The sequence below is a fragment of the Sabethes cyaneus genome, chromosome 1 (genome assembly GCF_943734655.1).
Source record: "Sabethes cyaneus chromosome 1, idSabCyanKW18_F2, whole genome shotgun sequence".
Taxonomy (NCBI): domain Eukaryota; kingdom Metazoa; phylum Arthropoda; class Insecta; order Diptera; family Culicidae; genus Sabethes; species Sabethes cyaneus.
In genome coordinates this window covers 28,675,458-28,695,850 of record NC_071353.1, presented here as the reverse complement: position 1 = coordinate 28,695,850, position 20,393 = coordinate 28,675,458, and the positions used below count along the sequence as shown (strand labels likewise).

The window sequence follows — 20,393 nt, the reverse complement described above, 5'->3', positions numbered from 1 at the left end:
TCATTTTTAAATATCTTTTGACCAGTAGAACCAATCCTTATGAAATTTGGTAAATACATTTACAGTGTTAAGAACTCTCGTTTAATACTAAAACAATTGAAACTAGATAAATTATCTTGGTTAAAATCGCTATAAAGTATTGTAAATTTTAACGTGTAATTTCAATTGCTCATAACTTTCAAACTAAAAGTCCAATCAAAAAACCATTCAATAGTGATCTATCCGGCTATATTACCTTTCAAATGAGACTAATAGCGCATAAATCGGCTTGGCCATCTCTGAGAAACAGGCGATAATTATTACCTTGTCAAAACACGTTTTTAAGCATAACTTTTAAACTACTTATTTGTTTTCAATAAAATTTCCCGAAAATTTTTATAATTTAGCAAGAGCTTTCATTTGGTACTAAGATCATTGAAATCGGTTGTGTGGTTCCGGAGAAAACCGTGTCACATAGTTTTCACAATTTTGCTTATAACTTTTAAACGAAACATCGGACCACGAAGCAATTCAATAGTGACATACTAGGCAATAGTACCTTTCAAATGAGACTAATAACGCATAAATCGGTTAAGCCATATCCGAGAAACAGGCGATAGAAAATGAGCTGCACACACACACATACACACACACACACACACACATACACACACACAGACATTGCTCAGTTCGTCGAGCTCTATCGATTGGTATATGTGATTCGGCCCTCCGGGCCTCGGATCAGTTTCGTGTTTTTCGACCAATTTCTAAACCTTTGTTATATACTATACCAAAGGTAAAAAGTAATTTTTTTATTTTCACTATAGTAAGCGATGACTAACTTTTGACAATTTTAGATTAAGGGGGATATTTATATGAAGAAAAGCGCTGAAGACCATAAATGATAAAATGAAAGCAAAAGACACTAGGAAAAAAGTTCTACTTCTCGCCCTTTTGGACGACGCTTCTCTATTTTTCTTAGATGTTCGAAAAAACTCATTTTTCATTGCATGTCGCTGCAAGGGGGATTGATCAATCCCTGCAAATCTTTGGGAAATTGAATGCAAGGTCGGAATGACTAATTATACCAAATTTGGTTGAAATCGAAGGTGGTCGATTACAACGGATATGATCACTTGAGAGGGAATGACCCCTATATAACCTTGAAAATTGAATTTTCATAAAAAACCCAAGATAGAATATTTTGAGACCTTCTCTAAATTAATTGTTTTGACCAATACTAACATCCTGTGAAGAAAAATTTGAGGTGCATGAAAGTTAAATAATAATTGCCTTCGGACATAGCGTGTATGGTTCTGTTAACTTCACTTTTTTCAGTTCTATTGAAATCTTGGAAAAGCATTGTGAAGACATTTTTGAAAATGTTATTTGCACTTACACCTCTTCCCTTCTAAGTTATGCACTTGTACCCCTTTCATTCCAAGCGATTATAAGGAATTACTACTTGGAGTAAAACGGGTGCAAGTGCTTATCTTGGAATCATATTACCATCATCTTCATTGAAAGGTAAGTTAGCGGGCAGGCGGTAATAGGTCAGGATTTTCTCGCTACGTGGCGCTAGTGCATATGTAATATGTTTGTACAGGCTGTACCTTACGCTACTGACTATTTAGAAAGTTGCAGTCTTCGGAAAGCTTGTTCAAATGACTGTCATCTCGAAGATGGCACTGAAAATAGTTAAGAATATTCTCAACGTGCGGCGCTAGTGTATATACTACCTTGTTTTATTTGCTATAGCTCATAATCCGTGCAATATAAGATATTATTTTCTTAGGGAAAGTTGTTTGAGTAATAGCACCCTTGCAGATGGTATAGAAAATAGAGCAGAATTGTCTCACTACGTGACGTTACCGTATAGGCAATATTACTGTATAGGCTGCTGCTTACGCTACTGATTGCTTAGAAAGTAGTGTGACTGGAAAATAGTTAAGAATTTTCTCATCGGTCGGCGCTAGCGTATATGCGTATATGTTATATATTATGATACAAGTAACCAGACTAGCAGCTTTGTAGATAGTATGGAAAATAGTATAGAATTACCTCACTACGTGACGCCAGCATGTAGAATATTTGTGTGGGCTGTATCTTGAATTTTTAACATGATTTAGAAAATAGTTCATAATTTTTAAATATCTCCTTCTTGTAGTTGCCTTCCCAAGTAACAATTTGGGTTTTATTACAATCTTATGATGGCATTTAAGACCAAAATTGATCATTAAAACCGCCATAAGAGAATGATAAAACTCACAATGTTGCCTGGGTTATAGCTCACGATCTCAGTAATCTAAGAAATTGCTTTTTTCTAAAACGAAACCGTTGTTAGACGTCGATTTATCTAGAATTTAAACTGTATGTAACCTCTAAAACGGTGTCTTGCTTGATTAAAGAAACCTCTTTGTTTATTTTCCTCCAGCCCCCCCCCCCCCCCCCCCCCTCTTCAGTGACCCCACACCGGAAGGAGGAAAACTTCATAAAATATTTGTCATGTGTTGCAATAATTCACGTTTTATGATAAAATATTTGACATGTGTTGCGATAATTCACGTTTTATGATTTTTGTCTTGATTTTGCAAAGTTTTTTTTTCCAAAAATACACCTAATTTCCTACAACTTTTCCACTGATGTGATTTTTAACAAATAAGTAGTTTTCGACATAAGATATTTTAAAAAAAAAATCTGATTTAATAAGTACACCTTTTTGAAAAGGTACCTTCGACGAAAATAATTGTTTCATGCAAAACGAATCCTTGCATGGCATCCAACATATCAGCAAAATTTCATTCCAATAAAAATTATTCGAGACAAACCGTTTTACTAGTTGAGTTGGAATTACTCATATAGTGCACTTTCCTTCCAAGTGAAAACCAACTTTTATTTTGCTCTTTTTTTCATGTTTCTAAAAAGTCATTAAACAGTCATTAAAATGATATTAATATCTCATATGCTACTGCATTTGTTATTCAATACCTTAATAATACTAAAATATGTTATTCTAAACTCTGAATACAGTCATGTTATCGCTTTGTTATTCAAATAACACAAGTAGTCATTCTTTTAGCCTTGAAGGAGCAAAATTTTGATATTATTTTTTGTTATTTTACCAACTATGTCAGCCAAAACAAGACCAAATTTTGATATTTTGATAGGTATTCGATTACCATAACACATTTTGTTATTATTTTGCTCTTCGCTCCTTCTCCTGGAGAAATAGTTCTACTATGATGGAACCTAGAAATTTCATCTAAAAATTACTTGATTCCAGTAAAATTCCACTTCAGAAAACAATCAGTGTATTCAATCTGAAGCTAATAATAAACTACTACCTAAATAGCCCCCAAAATACAATTGTCTCAGATTCCAGATTGTCTCAATTAGGGTTCCTTCTCTTCCTAGTACAACCCTGCCAGATTTTTTTTCTTGCTCTCCACAAACTGTTTTCCTAGTGCTGGCTGCCAGCTTCCGGTTTTCACCGGTACCAGCCAGTAGGGGAGCAAAACGTAGCATGAAAGGCAATCCGATCACCGGAATCCTATTGATATTAAAGATGTTTAGCACTTTATAGCATCCGACCGGGAGCCGGCAGTTCGTTGCTGGGTCTTGTCTACGTGGTGGGTACCGCAGCAGATTCTTGGCCCCGGTCGCTCGAAACGCTTTCCAGCCCAGCTTTCCAGTGCCAGCAGCGGAAGCCACCGGCGGAGGAGCTTGGGAGAGCACTCGAATTTCCATATTGTTCAAATATCGAACTATATTTTAGCAAAGTTTGCTTCAGCTGCTGCTGGTGCTCCGTTTGGCTTTCGTCTTAAGGATGAAAAGATTTGTTTTTCCCCTTCTCTTTTCGCTAGCGGCCAGCAGCCAGATAAGCAGATCGAATCGCTCGAGCATGTGGTGGCGTGCTTCTGGAGAAATTTGCAAACATAATGCATGTATAAAAAGTCATATGAAATTTTATTGGCAAATTTCCTCAAACTTGGCTGCAACGGTCGGCAAAATGTGAAAGGCTTGCCGAGGGCTTCCGTCACCAGTAAATAGTTTGAGAGCATAAGCCATCTCATATTGTATGGTTCGGGCTTTTTGAGCTGCTGCAAGACGGTGCTGATGCTGTGATGCTGCTCGCAATCGCGTAACGATTTCGGGCAGGAAGAAGTTCTGACGGTTGTGGCACTGACTCGTGTGTTTGGGGCCACGTGGCGGAGACGTTTAGCTAGCTTGTGTTGTTTCGTTATATTTGCAATATGAAAATTTAATGCAAATGTATATGCCTTCTGACCGTTTAGCTTGAACGCTTTACTTCGAGTGAAAAGAGCCGACCTGAGAGCGTCAGATGAGGCAGGCTAAGGAATATGGAAATATTTACCATGAAGAGAAAATTGCCTGAAATCCGATGTTGATGAGTTATATTTTGTGGGAATTCGGCGGCTGCAGCCAGGAGTTTCGGGTCGAGCCCGAGGAGGAGAATATCGTATGAGAATCGACCGGAGTTTATGTTTTATCCAGTGAGCTTATGTGTGCATTGACAAATTGATCGGAATTGTTTATTAAATGAAGAGTAAAAAGGTTGAGATTGCGAATTGTTTCAATAATGTTTACTAAATGTGTTTGTAAGAAAAACCATTTTTAAATCACAATAAGATAGTCGAAAATTTTTACAACAAATCGTACCATGACTCCGATTAAAAACACAAACATCGAGCCAGAAGCAGAAAGCACGCGATTTAACGATGCTCTCGGCCATCGAAGCATTTCAAACAGACAAGCAACTGACGGGGACGGAAGCCGGAAACAGCGTAATTATCTCTTCTGGCGGAAAAGTGCACCCACTTAGCATCCGGTGAAAGCCGTGGAAGGCATGGAGAGCAGGGCGCAGTGCAGCCAACCTCGTGCAAGCGGAAACAGTAACCCGTTCAGATCTAAAACCAACAATGGCCATTATTTCCATGATCGCCTGGCGGTGCATTTCATTTCTCGACCGTCACTCCGGGCAGCAAAGATGCAAAGAAAAAAAAACAACACATGCTGCCAGCAGAAGCCCGTTTCCGCTACTCTCTTGCAAGTTTAATCGTGCTTGAACAAATTCTATTCATTATACGATTATTTTTATACCATTTCCACTCACTTGAGTCCTATTCTTTTCCCTGAGCGCACATTTCATCCATCCGATTGTGTCGGTTGACAGCGGAAAGTTGAAAAACATTCGCAGAATGCTTCGGGTCCTGGCCAGCCATCCCATCCCCTATGGGTGCTATTGTTTTTTTCCTTCTCCTCAGAGCTGGACAAGAAAGGGACACCCCTTCATCGACACTTCCTGCAGTCGCCTTTGCTTTTCACCGGCTGGAAGCAATCCGGCACTCTTTCCACTCAGGCAGAAGGAAAAACAGATTGCATAGTAAATTACTTCATGCAGAAATTTATTGCAAATAACAGCGTTTCAAGTTGCTACTACTTTCTTGGAAACTGTGCGACTGTTGAGAGGGGTGAGATCGTTTGTTTGGTAGTTTTGGCTGTATGGGGGCGGAACTGAAAATCGTCCAAGGGCGTACGCGAAGTAAGCAAACGGAGGAAGCGGAAACGCTATTGTGTTTGCTCCTTAGTTGGCTCCATCGTCCGCGTGCCCAAGCCATGAAATGGAGAATAGTTTTCATTGAATTGAATAAAGTGCAAATCGTTCGAGTGGAAAGTGTCCCCTTCCCTTTCCAGCATGGGGTATTGATAGATAGAGGTCGCCTGGTGAGCGAGAATCAACTGCACAAACAAAAGAAAGGGGACATAAAAGACGAGACACGTTTCGCTGTGGACCGTTTCTTCGGAACTATTGACGACCTCCGGTGGATTTGCCCTGCTGACATGCTGACTCGTTTCAGGTTCTTTTTTTTCCCCACTGCTCTTCGGGCGTGCTTTTATTTCTTCTATACAAGCATCATTATTGGTTTTCCCCGTCGCTTCGGGACGGGATGCTGTGCAGCAAGGTACAGGATGCTCCCGGAGGATGTCGGCATGGTGAACAAAGTGATTGTGTTTGGTTTGGTTTGGTTTGGCTTGTGCCAAAAACAATAGCTTTTCAAACCAGGCGGAAGATGATTTCAATTCCGCTAGGTCCAGCAGACAGGCTTTGCCAAGGAACGTTTTTTTTTTGAAGCTGAATTGCTGGTTGGGAAAGATTTTTCCCTATTAATTTATGCATAAAAAATCTCAAATTGAAATAAACTGGTTTTACAATGGAATTCCCTGAAATATACAATTTTTTTAAAGTCAATAGGGAATAGTCATTTGTGAATAAACCAGCGAACAACATGAAATAGCATCATCCGGGGATACTTGCAACACTTTTACACAACGCGTTTTTGACAGCTCTAAAGTATTTGCTTGTTTACATAACCATTTGTCGCCAATGCCATTTTAAAGAAGGGACCAGGGATAATTCCTCCTCAGAATAAAAAAAGAGAAGAGAAAAATTCACACTTTACTCAGTCGCGATTTATGTTGCTCCGTTTTCTCTTTTTTACTGATGTCGCGATTGCTCAGCAACCTGCTCATTGTTCTTCTCATTGAGGAATAAACTGAGCAACAAAGTAGGGTAAGACTGTCCAGAACGCACAGGGGGGGTAGAATGGGCCATGCTATTAATTGCTTAAAAATGCGGAAACTATTTGGTAAAATTATGAATGTGCATTTTATTTTGGTGTAAAACACGCTAATTCATAATTGTGTAGAATGTAAAAGCATCAAACATAGCCACATCCAATAAAATCAAGCGATTATCCGCGATCTCATTCCACATGTAAGAAATCATGGTTTTCTCTTAAGCTTTTACCACTAGTCGGCATGCAAATTTCACAATAAATACAGTCTATCTAATTGATATACTGTCATACTCGATGATTCATTACAAAAACGGCATTAACTAGGCATGTTTTTCACATATATCGCAAAAAACTTCAAATTACAAAACAGCGGTAGAATGCATCACAGCGGGATCGAACAGTCATAAAATATTTTTAATTTGCAGCACATCTTTTGTTTCGGATTATTTATTAAAAATGCAGCAATATTATGTATTGTATAGGACTTAGAATTTGCCTTAAACCTACTTGTACATTGTTTAACTTACAATATTTCATCACACATCAGTTCGAGAAAAGTAGATGATTAAATTTTATTGCCAATTATGTTGAAATATGAACCCATTGTATCCCAGCAAACAAGCGTATGTAACAAACGCTATAACGAACGCTATAACGAACGCTTCCGCCATTTTGGCAGCCTAGTTTTAGGAGTTTATACAACACGTAATTGGATGTAAATTTTTTGCTTGCGTTTAACGCCTAGCTGGGCAAACTTAGTGCGTTTTGTCCACGGGCTTTGGCGTTCTGCCTCACATAATGATTTTGACTCTTGCCAAAAATCGTCAAAAATAACAAAAAATACTGGTTTTTGTTAGGAAATTTCACCAGGAGTAAGTGTAAAAAAGATCCCAAAGTCTTCTAGAAGTTTAAAAACGTGGAACAAACACGCCGTTGCTCTGCAAAATGATGTTTTGCTTAAGCGGTGCATTCTGCACCAGTTTACCCTATACACTTTTTGGCTGCCCATGATATGGCACAAAAAATCAGAGGGGTTGTGTACAAGACACGACCGCATATATAGGTGACGCAGGACTACCTAAGTCTGTTTGTAGTGATAGTAGCATTTATTCATGCTTGTAATCATTCGATTCTTCATGTATACATGCTATATGCAACATATATACATGCTACATGTATTGTATGTAACATTTATCAAAGTAGTAACATTGCATACGTTCAATTCTCCAAATATTGTGCATTTGACAACAATTTAACAAAATAAAGAACACAAACTATTGCTTTGCTGCTACCTTACTGAAATTAAAGATTGTGTTTATTACCCATGGTTCCCCACGTTGAAGGGATTTTACCAATTCAACCCTATTTTATCAACAGCACATCTTTTCACTACACTTCTAATGAAACGGCAAGCATGCGTATTCATACAGAGTCGTATTATAACCGATCACTACAGCTGTAGCACATTTTTCCAACACAGATATCAAATTCGCCGAGGTTTAATCGTCTTGCAGTAAAGAATTTGCGATCTGTTAGGACAACGAACTTGTGTCATTTTTTCTGGCACACTTTCCTAACACAGACATCAAATTGGACTAGGTTGAATCGCGTCGCGTTCATAAGAAATTTGTTGGCACGAGGGAGCTTTGTCACTTTTTCTGGCGTACTTCCCAAGCAAGGACATCAAAATGGTCTAGGTTTAACCGCGGTGTTAAGAAATCTTGTTGAAATGAGGGAATTTTGTCACTTGTTTTAGCTGTTTTTCATTGCGTGGATGTATTTCTCATTTGTGGCAGCCGTTTTGCTCATTGTGCTGAATGAAAAAAGTTGCACTTTTTGCACAATGAGTGAAAATGGCAAACCTGGAAGGGACAGCATTGTTTTGCTTGTTTTTTTTACGAACGGTAAATAGTTTCACTTACAGAATAGAAAAAAATGGCCGATTAGTCATATATCGGTTGCCACAACTATTTTATAACAACTATGTTAGTGTGCAAAGTTGTGTGCAGTTCATTTAGAAGAAATCATTTTGTTTTCATTTAGCTCCTGTACACAATAAGTGCATCATAAAAGCTAACAAATACTAACTTTGAGCTCTGCTTATGTTTTGAACTTGATGGAAAAACGACGAATTCATTTGGTTACTTCCAATGTGGAGGAGAAGCAAAAAAAAGTTTCTAGTTATCTCCTGTACCACTGACAGGGTTCTCCTACAGATTCGTTTAGCTGTTATTTTTCTCATAGTCATTAACTCATTAAGTCATTAAGTCATAGTCATTAACATACTTCGAAAGTTATACCAACTTAAAGTTCAAAAGTGTTTCAAGTATACCCGGATGACGATCGTTATCGTCAGCAATCTAGAACCGGGGTGACTCGTGTTGTTTCAAGTAGTTGTCTCAATTAACCTCGAACTCGAGCCATTCGACGTCAATTTCCCAGTCGTCTCAGAAGTCGTAAATCAATTTTGATCTTGTCGTGCTATGTTTTGTTCGTTGAGTCATCCTGGGCATGGTGGGGTTGTTGAAGAAATCTGTTTTCGTCTCACTGTCGCTCCACTGGTGTCCGGCATCCCTACGAAGTGTCCAACCCACCGTAGTTAACCGACTTTTTCCAGATATACGATAGGAATCTCTCCAGACTGTAGCTTGTAATTCATAAGGCTCCGAAATTCTCTGATTGTACTCCGGCAAATATCGTCCGTAGCACCTTACGGCCGAACACGGCTAGGACTCGTATGTCATTCGTGAGCATCGTCACGACTTCAAGTCCAAAAGAACTACTGGTCTAATAAGAGTTTTGAACATTGTCAGTTTCGTGCGACGGCGTGTGATTCTTGATCGTAGCGCTTTGCGAATGGCAAAATAGGCCCAACTTCCCGCTTGAATGCGTCGCTGAATTTCCTTACCAGTGTTGTTACACCTCTCGTTGATACACGACAAGTGCAGGTATGTTTTCCATAAGCAACGTTACTGCCGCAAGCCCGCCGAGGACTACCGGTTTGATTAGCGTTTTGTATATCGTCAGCTTCCTTCAATGGCGTATAATCGAAAAGACTTGCTCGACATCCAGCGAATGCGTCGTTGAATCTCCTTACTCGTACTATTGTCGACGGTAACTAGGGATCCCAAATATACGATCCACTTCCAGTTCATCGCCGCCAATAGTCACTGTCTGTGGAAGGTTTACTCTGGAGCCTCTTCATCTACACCTATAAAAATGCATTTCTGTCTGTCTGTCCGTATGTTCCTTATAGAATCGAAAACTACTGAACCGATCGGCGTGAAAGTTTGCATGTTGGGGTTTTCGGGGCTGGGGAAGGTTCTTATGATGGTAAGGGACTCCTGCACCACTAAGAGGGGGAGGGGAGGGGGTGGCGGGGGTGCCATACAAATGAAACTCAAATTTCTGCATAATTGGAGAACTAATCGAGCAAATGGAATCAAATTTGACATGTGGGTGTTTTTGAAGGCAGGATTTTTTTACATAGTGAATTGAGATCGTTAACCGCTTTAGGAAGGGAAAAATGACCCCTCCCCCTTATAAAAGGGGGGGCTTCCGTACAAATGAAACCCAAATTCCCTCATAACTCGAGAACTAATCAATCAAATGAAACCAAATTTGGCATGTGGGGGGTTTTGAAAGCAAAATCTTTTCTATGATGAATTAGGACCCCTTCCCTTTTACGGGGGGGGGGGGGCTCCCATACAAATGAAATACAAATTTCCTCATAAGTCTAGAGCTAATCAAGCAAATGAAACTAAATTTGGCATGTGGGTGGTTCTCGAATTCGAGAAAATTTAGACTTTTCCATAAAACATTAGTCAACAACAAGACCACCAGAAACTACCTATAGTAATACTAGTTGATTCGTCGGAAGCGCCGGTCACTGTGTGGGGTAGCCAGGATTTATGTATAGCACAGTTTCATTTTTGGCAAAACGAAGTTTGTCGGGTCAGCTAGTTATATATATATTTCGACGCGTTGTAACCAAATCCTCCAAACCTACGTTTTCTGTTTGGCATAGATTGCCACCTCAGTCCAAAGATTTCTAGTACACTCAAGTACTTTTTTTACATGGTTTATTTTTTCGAACATTAAGAACGGGGCTACTTAGGTACCATTCATTTATTTCTCAATACATTTGGGAGAGACCCGACATTCGTTGCGTAATTTGTAGATGGTCCCTAAGTTGCACCGTTATTGAGTAATTGAAAAAGACAAACCGTGTAAAAAAAGCCTTGAGTGTAATGATGTCAAGGCTTTCTTTGAAGGTTAGAAGGGTTAGAAGGTTGCTCGCTCGCCGGATCACACTTTCTATTCAAGATGGCATCACTGATTAGTTTGTTTATGTTGAGGTTGTTAACGGCGCTATAACTCAACACCGTTTTTTTGCAATGATATGGTACACTAAGCACGGTTTAGAGTTGATTATACTTTTCGTTGTATTCAGTTTTGAGCTGTGTTTGTGAAATATCTCGTCGTCTCGCTTATAGTTAATTGTTTTCGTCGGTTGAGTATCGCATAATTGTGCTCATTATTTAAATTTACCGATTCCACCACATCGACCAACGTAGATCGTGTTAAGGTGGCCTACCGTTACTGTCACTGCTGTGTTTAAAGTATATTGACCTAAGGTTCATCACCGTGGAGAGTGCTTGCGATTATTGCGCCAAACCCACCCCATCGGCAGACAACCATGTTTTCGCCGCCAACATCTTGCGTGTGCGAAAATGAGATAGCATATCAGCACTGCGTTTCACTCAACTGCCAGCAGTCTGATTTGGGCCCGCTGTCAAATTTTGAGCCCCGGACATGCTGTCGCTGACGTTTACTGCAGTTCGATATAGAGATGTCGATGGGTTGGCCAAACCGGTCAACACGACTGAACACGTCGAATTGATGAAAATGACTCGCTTCAAACAGGCTTTATTGTCCGACGGCCAGGCCGTGTCTCCAATGTCTGCCAACCATGGTGAAGTCATTAGCAGGCTATTTTGGTTAGCGGCAAGCAGATGGTACAACTTTCTAAGAAAGTGCAAGAGACTGTTTCTTCACCACTAGCCCCTAGAGTTGCCGTTGGTAAACCCCCGATGAAACGTCGTCGTGATGAGCCGCTAGGTACGAGGTACGAAGCCATCGACTTCTGAAACCGTAATAATTGTTCCTCATCCGAAGGAATTATTCTGGCTGTACCTGTCAAGAATTCACCCTGATCTGGTAAAGGAATGTTTGCAGTACGATGTACCGTTAAAGGTCATTCCCTTGACCAAAAAGGATCCAGACTTGTCTGCTATGAATTTTATATCGTTTAAAATCCGGATGGATATAAAACTGCGGGGCTCTGCGTTGAATACGGGGACCACAGGGTCTTCTCTTTAGAGAGTTTAAGAGTGTCGTCTCTAAAAACTTTTGGGCATCATCGAACGCGTCTCATCGCTTATCACTCCACGGATCACACTAACTCCTGCGACGACTTCGGATCGAGTTATAGCTCCAGGATCTTCGGGAAAGTAGCTGTTTCTGACTCCACGAGCACCACCGCCACTCCACTCTCGGTCGATTGGATGCGGGGACGCAACGTTTTTAGCATCATGAAGGCTACTGCTTCTCCTGCCACAGTCAAGCTTTTCCTGCCAGCGAACAACAGTCGCCCTGGTCCTACGTGTGGGTGTACAGAACGTGGCTCCCAGAATTCTAGACCAGGTAAATGCAACAACTGCTGTAATAATACTTCCGATGACGCAGTCCCCGTTTTCAGCTCTACTGCTCTACTGAACGTGTGTGGACTTCGGACCAAAATCGTTGACTTTTTTATTGCTATAAAAGAGTCCAACATCGCTATAATCGTTTAAATGAAAATTAGTTAGCACCGAACGACCTAACGCTGCTGTTCGGTGATTACAACCAGCCTGGCTTAGTTTCGAATGTATCTGTAAACGGCTTCCCTAGCATCGACTACCAACGCTCTCACGCTTCCACAGCTTGTACCGCGATTTTAGACGGTTTATGTTTCCACGATCTGACACAAATTAATCCACCGTTGAACAGGAATAATCGCTTGTTAGATCTGTTGCTTGTCAATGATTCTGCCATACAACTTTGCTCGGTTACCGATGCCGATCACCCCGTTCTTGTTGTTACATTCAGTTTACCATCTCCCGTCGGATTTGAGAATGTTATCGACGGCAACGGTTTAGACTTCCACCTAACTGATTTTGATGGCCTAGCTACGGCGATTGCAGCTTGACTGATGATCCTTTATTTTATTCTGATGTTGACACCAGAAAAAATCTTTAAAGCAGCATGGATTCCGACTGCATTGAACTGCACCGCCAAGTGCACAAATTTGACAATTGGTGCTTGAGTAACATGCTTACCGTCAGCATCTCAAAGTGCTTCGACATCTTTTTTCACCGTAAAAATAAGCCTATAGCTTTTTTTTACGACATGGCGGGGCATGTGTTACAAAGTGTTCATTATATTCGTGATCTTGGTGTCATCCTGGACAGCGCACTAGCTTTTCTGTATACACTGTAACGACGTTATCGTCAGAGCCAATAAGCAACTTGGATTTATTTTTCAAATCGCGAAGGAGTTTCGTGACCTGTACTGTTTTCGATCTGTACACGACGAGCGCTTCCAGCAGTAAGCCTTCCAGAACGTTCGAGAAACATCTCCACGCTGCTTTCATATGCTAGCAACGTATGCCATCCTAGCAACATCCACCAGTAAATATAGCTGAACCTTTTCGAAGTTGCTCTAGGCCACGCAAGTAGTATAAATACGGGCGTTTTAGCCGAGAGAAAAGTCAGTCTAATTTCAAACATTGTAGTGTGAACATCAAATAAAAGTAAATAGCAGCAGTAGAGAAAAGGTGTAAAGGAAACCACTGGCGTTTTCATTTCCATCATACTTCCTTGGACCGGAATAAGGGCAAATACCACCAGTTGTTTTAAGAAGTGTTTTGAAGAGTGAAGTTTTTGTCCCATTTGCCAATTCCGTTGCCATACCTACGGTATTTACAGTCCACCGCAAGCCGTCCCCAGTTCTCAGTGCGGACATAAAACACTTGACGGCTAATAACTTTCAACGACGACTCTCTCGTAGATGATACATTTGTAATTTGTATGTATTTTCTGTCGAATTGCATTATATTTTATATCATGAAGACTTCATGCAACCCTCTGCGCTTCAGGGTAGTTTGTTCGGAATCTGCCATAGCTGTTTGCGCTTGACTGTATCATATGCTGCCCTGAAATCTACGAAAATAGGATGCGTGGGCACGTTGTACTCCCGATGTGGAGGATTTAGGAGGCGTAGAAACGATCGGAGGAGTGGATGAAAGGTTCGGTTTGTCCCATTTACAACAAAGGGCAACAGGCTCGATTGCTGCAATTATCGCGGCAAAATGCTGAACAACGCCGCCTACAAGGTAGTCTCCCAGATCTTGGTTCGTTGTCTATGCCGAATAGCAAGATATTCGGGAATGTCGGGAGTACAACACACACACGCGTCATGTTTTCGTGGATTTCATGCACAAGGAGGTATGACAGACTGCCGTGGTTGATTAATGCTACCCTAGAGTAAGAGATGTGTTACGTCTCATTCTCTCTCACGTAGGGCCACTCTCAAGTCCTTCCGAATCGGGTAAACGGTTGAGGCAAAGGCATAGACTATCCTGTATACAATTGAAGGTATGCTCCAGCGAGTGGACATAAAAACGAGAACAACGAACTTTAGAAGAAGTAACTGCTAGCCTTCACGGACAAGTTTGACATCATTACCAGAAACTTTGTGACGGTGACGAAAGCAACCTACGCCTGACTAAAATCGGAGGCAAGACTGGTTAATCTAAAATTCAATGCAGCGAAAATTAAATATATGATAGGAACAGGCTCCCGAGAACACAATGCTCGCATTCCACGGACAGGGACTAAGGAGTGACTAAGGAGAGTAAGGAGATTCAACGACGCCTTTAAACTGGAAAGATGCTGCGGAGTATTTTTGATTATTTTTGACAGAAAGCGGAGAGTGGCAGAGGCCACGAACTCTAGACACTACTTGGAGAGGTTCCAATCGTACACCTGGTGAAAGTTGGGAGAATATGGTGAGCTGGCCACGTCGCAAGGATGCCGGACGACTGTACAATGAAATTAGTTTTCTTCAAGAATCCCGCAGGCACCAGGAATAGACGGGTTCAACGTGCTAAATGGCTCAACAAGGTTTAAGCCGACTTGCGTGTATCGAGAAGCTCAACGAATTGACTACAAGTAGCTCAGAACCGAGTACTGTAGAGAGAAATTGATACTGCAGGAGTAAGTCCGGTTTTATACTGCTAAGTAGAAGTAAAAATTTCTTGTTGCAAATATAATCTTTCGCGTTGTGTTAAATTCCCCAGGTTTAATCGCTCACAATTATGATTTAAAAAACGCAGCTTAATTGAATTGTTGAATTGAATCGGCTCGACACTGTGCACCTTTTACGGGCGGATCAAGTCAGATTTGATATTGTCAAGTTTCCGGAAACGAAACTCTCGAAACGATGTATCTTTATCAGCAACAGAATATAAGGAACCCACTCTTTTGCGAACGTTATTTCCAGCAACCGGAAATAGCTGACAACCTAACATTTGTTCCCATCAGAGTGGGTCCATGCCTTCTCGTTGACGTACCGTTGCCGCCACCGCCGCCGCCGGCATCCGTTTTGCCGGGCGCAAACGTAAACGCAAGGCGGAAAATTTATTTATGACTTTTTCCTTCTCTATTTGTGCTAGCCATGTGGTAGTATCACATCATAAGGATTTCCTTTTTATTTTGCCTTTGTACTACTTTCAACTGTGGGGGGTCCGGTTACAAGTCGACAATGGATGGCTGGATGAAGTGGAAACACAATAGTTTTTCTCCCGCCTGACGAATGAATGCCGAGACTAACTTTTGTTTTTTCTCCGTCTTCCACAGCGGGCGGGGTAGGTAGAGAAGAACCATTGCTCAGTTTGGGCTGTCAACATCATTGAGGACGTATTTTTCGGCTAGGATTGAACGGAACTTGAATGAACGTGACACTTTGCGCTGATGGCGAAAGGTGAGCCCGCTCACCGAGTGCGGCGGTGAAAGGTGGCGGAAAATCGCTTCGGGTTTTCTTTGCTTCGGTAGCAGAAATAATATCCTGTGAATGATGGAAACAGCGTACACACACTGGAAGTGGTTTATTTTTAGAAAAAGTAATCGAATAAGAATATTGTTTTATTTTTGTTAACACCAAAATGGCAGACACTGTCTGCTACTAAGTTTTGACATTCACAATTTGGTATGATTTGAGTTTTGAAATCTGTGACATTTATTTATTGTGTAAATCATTGGCACTTCAAGTCAATAAATTTACGGGGACACAAAGCTATTATTCGCCTAATACTGGGAAGCAACCTTTTACTGTCGGAAATTTGCTATTTTTAGCATAAGTAATAGGTAACAGAAAAAGGATAACGCATGGCTCGGAGAGATCTGGAACTCAGCATCGAATGAGTGATTGTTTTGTTAATAGAAAGTGTTTATTCTATGTTCGATATCCTTTCGATAGCTATGTTGTTTTAGTGTCTGATGCATTTAATGTAGCACAGCCAATTGTCGCTAAAACTGTTTTCTGGGATGTGGACACGTCTGATCTGATAAAAGCAATCAGAAAATCGTATCCATTTAGCATCATCAGTTGGCAATAAAGTGCATAGATTGGTTGAATGAAATTATGCGCAAGAAAAGTTTACAGAGATATTGCGTGAAAAGATTAAACAACTACCCTTGGGAACCCCTTGTAAACGTCTTGCGATGTAACCTACTGTGTGTATTTAGAAACAAATGCCTAAAAATCTAAAATAAAAGGCTATTCAAATTTGTTTTGAGCTAGAGCTATTTTGCTAAGAAAGCGCTTTTCAGATTTGTTTCTTAATCTTTAAACAAAGGGAAAAATTTTACCGTTCCGTCTCATCACGAGTTACATCTAGAAGTTACATCCTTCCATAAATTCGATATATCCAATTAGATTTTTTTCCTTTTCGTTTTCACAACTCAACTAGTAAAGTTAGGAAAAAATGCTCCTCTGAAAAGTCAAATGTCAATACATTTCCGATAAACTCTCTTTTTAATCGTGTCCTGAAAAATATATTCCACAAAAAGGCATTATTTTCATTCGTCTGTTTTGTTGGTTCCACTCACGGTTAAAGCTTTTCCCATTAGAAAACCTTTCCCGGAATGACCAATTAATTCGGACCGCAAAAGTGGCGCTCCTGATGGGTGACGACGACCATCTACTTGATTGCAAGTAATAGACAATCCGGCTTTGCCGGCGTAGCCTCGCGCGCAGCAGCCGATCGAATGAACCCTTCCGAGTTTATGCATGCTTGAAATTCCTGTCACGTGGGCTTGGGAAAGAAACCCCTTCTCGGTTCAAAGGTCCCCTTTGGGCTTTTGACGGTAACGGTAACTTACCCTTTTTAGACACGAAACCGCACGGATGATCGAACAGGAAGTCCCGAAAGTAGTTGCAGTCCGGATCGATGCCCGGCTCCTTGCACAGGCAGGTCGGCCGGAAAAACGGGAACGCCTGAAGCGTCCGCAGTGCCGCCTGGCACTTGGTCACCGTCACCGTACTGCAGGCCACTGGAATGAGAAAGAGAAAGAGAGGATTGGGAAAACCATTAAAAACGTTGATTAACAACAGTGTTCAGAGTAGATGGTAAGTTATTCTTCATGTTGCTGAGCCTATGAAGACGTTACCGCGCGCTGCGGTGTCACAGGTTTTACCCAGTCACCCTAATATTTTTTCACGCTTCCATTATAGCTTCACCCGGTAGGATATTTATTGCTTGAATAAAATTTGCTGAGCCGTCGTCGGAACGAAATGTCTGAGCTTGCAGGTGGCCGCACAGAATGAGTGCCGTGATTTGAGAATTAATTTTCAATTAAACATGGAGTGTTTAAATAAATCTACGATTTGTGATGCAATGGATTTTTTTTTGTAATTATACGCATCACTGGTCTCGTTTAGAGGTTAGTCAAGTGGAAGAAAATCTTTTTTGTTTCGGTTGGTGCTTGGCCTGGTACTTTGAGAGTTTTTAATCGATGAGTAAATATGCAACGTAAGAGAATAGGAAAACTCGTGGCAATATAAAAGTGGTTCGAATGATTTCGATAGATTCGAACGGACTTGAGAAACGAACAGTGATGGTTCCCATTAAACTAGCATTCTGCTGTTTATATATAAATTAACAATACAAAAATCTGGCTATTCAAATGCGTAAACGCGGAACGAAGGTAATATTTAATTTACCTCGGCATCACGAGACAACGCTTTCGTTTCGAAAGCAATCTGTCATAATAACTGCAAAGGCAACGGTGCCATTTTGTTCCTTTTAATTTGAATACTTTATTTAAGCGGGTTTCCTAATTTGGGATGACTATATAGGGGAAAGCCTAACTAAATACAGTTAGAAATTATGAAACTTGTTTTGTTACTTCTCCACAATAGCTAAAAATAATGGCCACAATGGATCAAAGCTTCTAGTTAAAACAATCAATGTTAAATTCTGGCATAGTTGATCCGGAGCCAATGTAGACGGTTCGATTATTGGAACTAACTAGATAAATTCTGCTTTACTTTGATTGACTAGGAAATACGACAGTAAACGATTTGTTTTGTAGTTGCACGCTTCACATCTCTCCATTTTGAGTCAATAAGCACTGCTCACATCTCGCTGGCTGGTCGCGTGTTGCGCCGCGATCTTTGCATGTCAAAATTTGATTCACGTTGACGGAGTTATTGTGCCGCCATATTTGAAAGTTTACAGTTTGAGTGAAGTGTAAGGGCAGGAATTTGTTAAGGTGTGCAAAAAACAGAAATAAAAATGCAAAGATTTGCACTCATACACCATATGGTATATATGTATATACATATGGGAAGTTCACGAGAGTAAAAGAGATCATGGAACTGCGTCTTCGGTATCTTTGGTTCGTCTTCGGTGTCTTTGGATTCGGGTGGATCTGCAAAGTTCTCTCATTAGACTACCCCATTAACATCTCTGTATCGAGCTGCAGTGAATGACAGCGACAGCATGACATGGGCTCAAAATTTGACAGCGGGTCTTAGTCAGATACTTGACCACTCAAGTTACACAAATGGTAAAGAACCACTAGCAGCGGCACTTGTCTGGATAATTTCCCAAGGACTTGGGAGGAAGACAAACTTTTAAAATCGTTCGATACTTGCTTGACAACAGCTAGGAAGAAGGGAAGTGGAACAAAAACGGATCCGAGGAACCACCACAAGGATGCGAAGGTAAAACAAATATTACGGAGGAGACCAGATCTTTCTGTACGTACCATTGCTCGTAAAATAGAAATGTCGCCAACATTCCTGCACACTTCTAAGTAACGACAAGGCATGAAGTCTTTCAAGGTGAGGACTGTGCCAAACCGTAATGATAAGCACAATACGACGGCCAAAACATGCGCTTTATCGCGAATATTTAGCGAAGTTTCCATGCCATATAATGGACGATGAAACCTTGTCCTAGAAGACTTTATACAGGTTCCAGGTATGTCTTTTTCCACTGCCATGAAACGGAATGGCGTTGCAGAGCATTTTAGGACAAAGAAGAAAGCCAAGTTCCCCAAAAAATATTTAGTATGGCAGGCCATATGCAGCTGTAGCCGAGCAAGCAACACTACGGGAACGGTTAACAAGGAAATATACCGTGATTGTTACCGTTCCTACACAGCCATGATGCACCCTCGATGTTTTGGCCTGATTTGGCATCCTGTAACTACGCCAAAGAGGTATTGGAATGGTATGATGCTAATGGAGTCCACATTGTACCGAAGGAGGCGAATCCACCCAACTGTCCAAAGTTACGCCCCATCGAGCGCTATTGGGCTTTGGTGAACAGAGAGCTGTCCCAGCACAAACAACAAGCAACAACTATAGATAAATTTCGAAAATCTTGCACAAACACAGCTAAATTGGTTGCCAACAAGTCTGCACTGACCCTCATGGCAAGGGTAAACTCCAAAGTTCGCCAATTTTTCATGCAGACCAAATAAGTAATGTTAATTTGTTTGATAATTATTAACGATACACACATAAATGATATAAAATTGTTTCATGGATTAAACTTCTAGCAAATTTGTTTTATTGCAAAATTGAGGTGTCCAGATTTTGTCGCGAACAAGCCTTATAGGCGGGCTAAAACCTAACAGAATTCACAATACTAGTGCCATTTGGTGAAAAACTTATGAAACTTTTTCCACCGTTTGAAAGATCTTGGTCTGCGTATCAATTATACTGAAAACAGTAATTTTCTTGGTTGTTGGAATCCCGAGATATACCGAGATAAAGTTAACGGTTCACAGACGTTGTACAAAGTACAACAGCGCGAGTAACGGAGGGATAATGGTTTCCCGGAAAAAATAACGCGGATGATCAAAGCTTGCGTATTTCCGGGGCATTTTCGAGTTCCTGTGAATCATGCAGAACGTTGCGGCAAGCGGATGGACTGTACTGTATGTTATTCAACATCGCTATTGAAGGTGTGATTCGGCGGGCATCGAAACGAGACAAACAATCTTCAGCCTGTAGCCAACTCCTAGCCTTCACAGACGACGTCGACGTCATTAGGGGAGGACTGTCCAGAACGCACCGTGGGGGTAGAATGGCCCATGCTATTAATTGCTTAAAAACGCGCAAACTATTTGGTAAAATTATAAATGCGCATTTTATTTTGGTGTAAAACACGCTAATTCATAATTATGCAGCATGTAAAAG

General features: G+C 40.8%; 1 protein-coding gene across 1 annotated transcript in view; it reads right to left on the bottom strand.

Annotated features, from left to right (window-relative positions):
- The window catches only part of LOC128745501 (uncharacterized), a 190,938-nt gene that overhangs the window by 102,769 nt on the left and 67,776 nt on the right, over positions 1–20,393 (bottom strand). Inside the window, exon 3 of the mRNA XM_053842575.1 lies at positions 17,063–17,233. Within this exon, the coding sequence (XP_053698550.1) occupies positions 17,063–17,233 (171 nt within the window). The remainder of the gene's footprint in view (positions 1–17,062; positions 17,234–20,393) is intronic.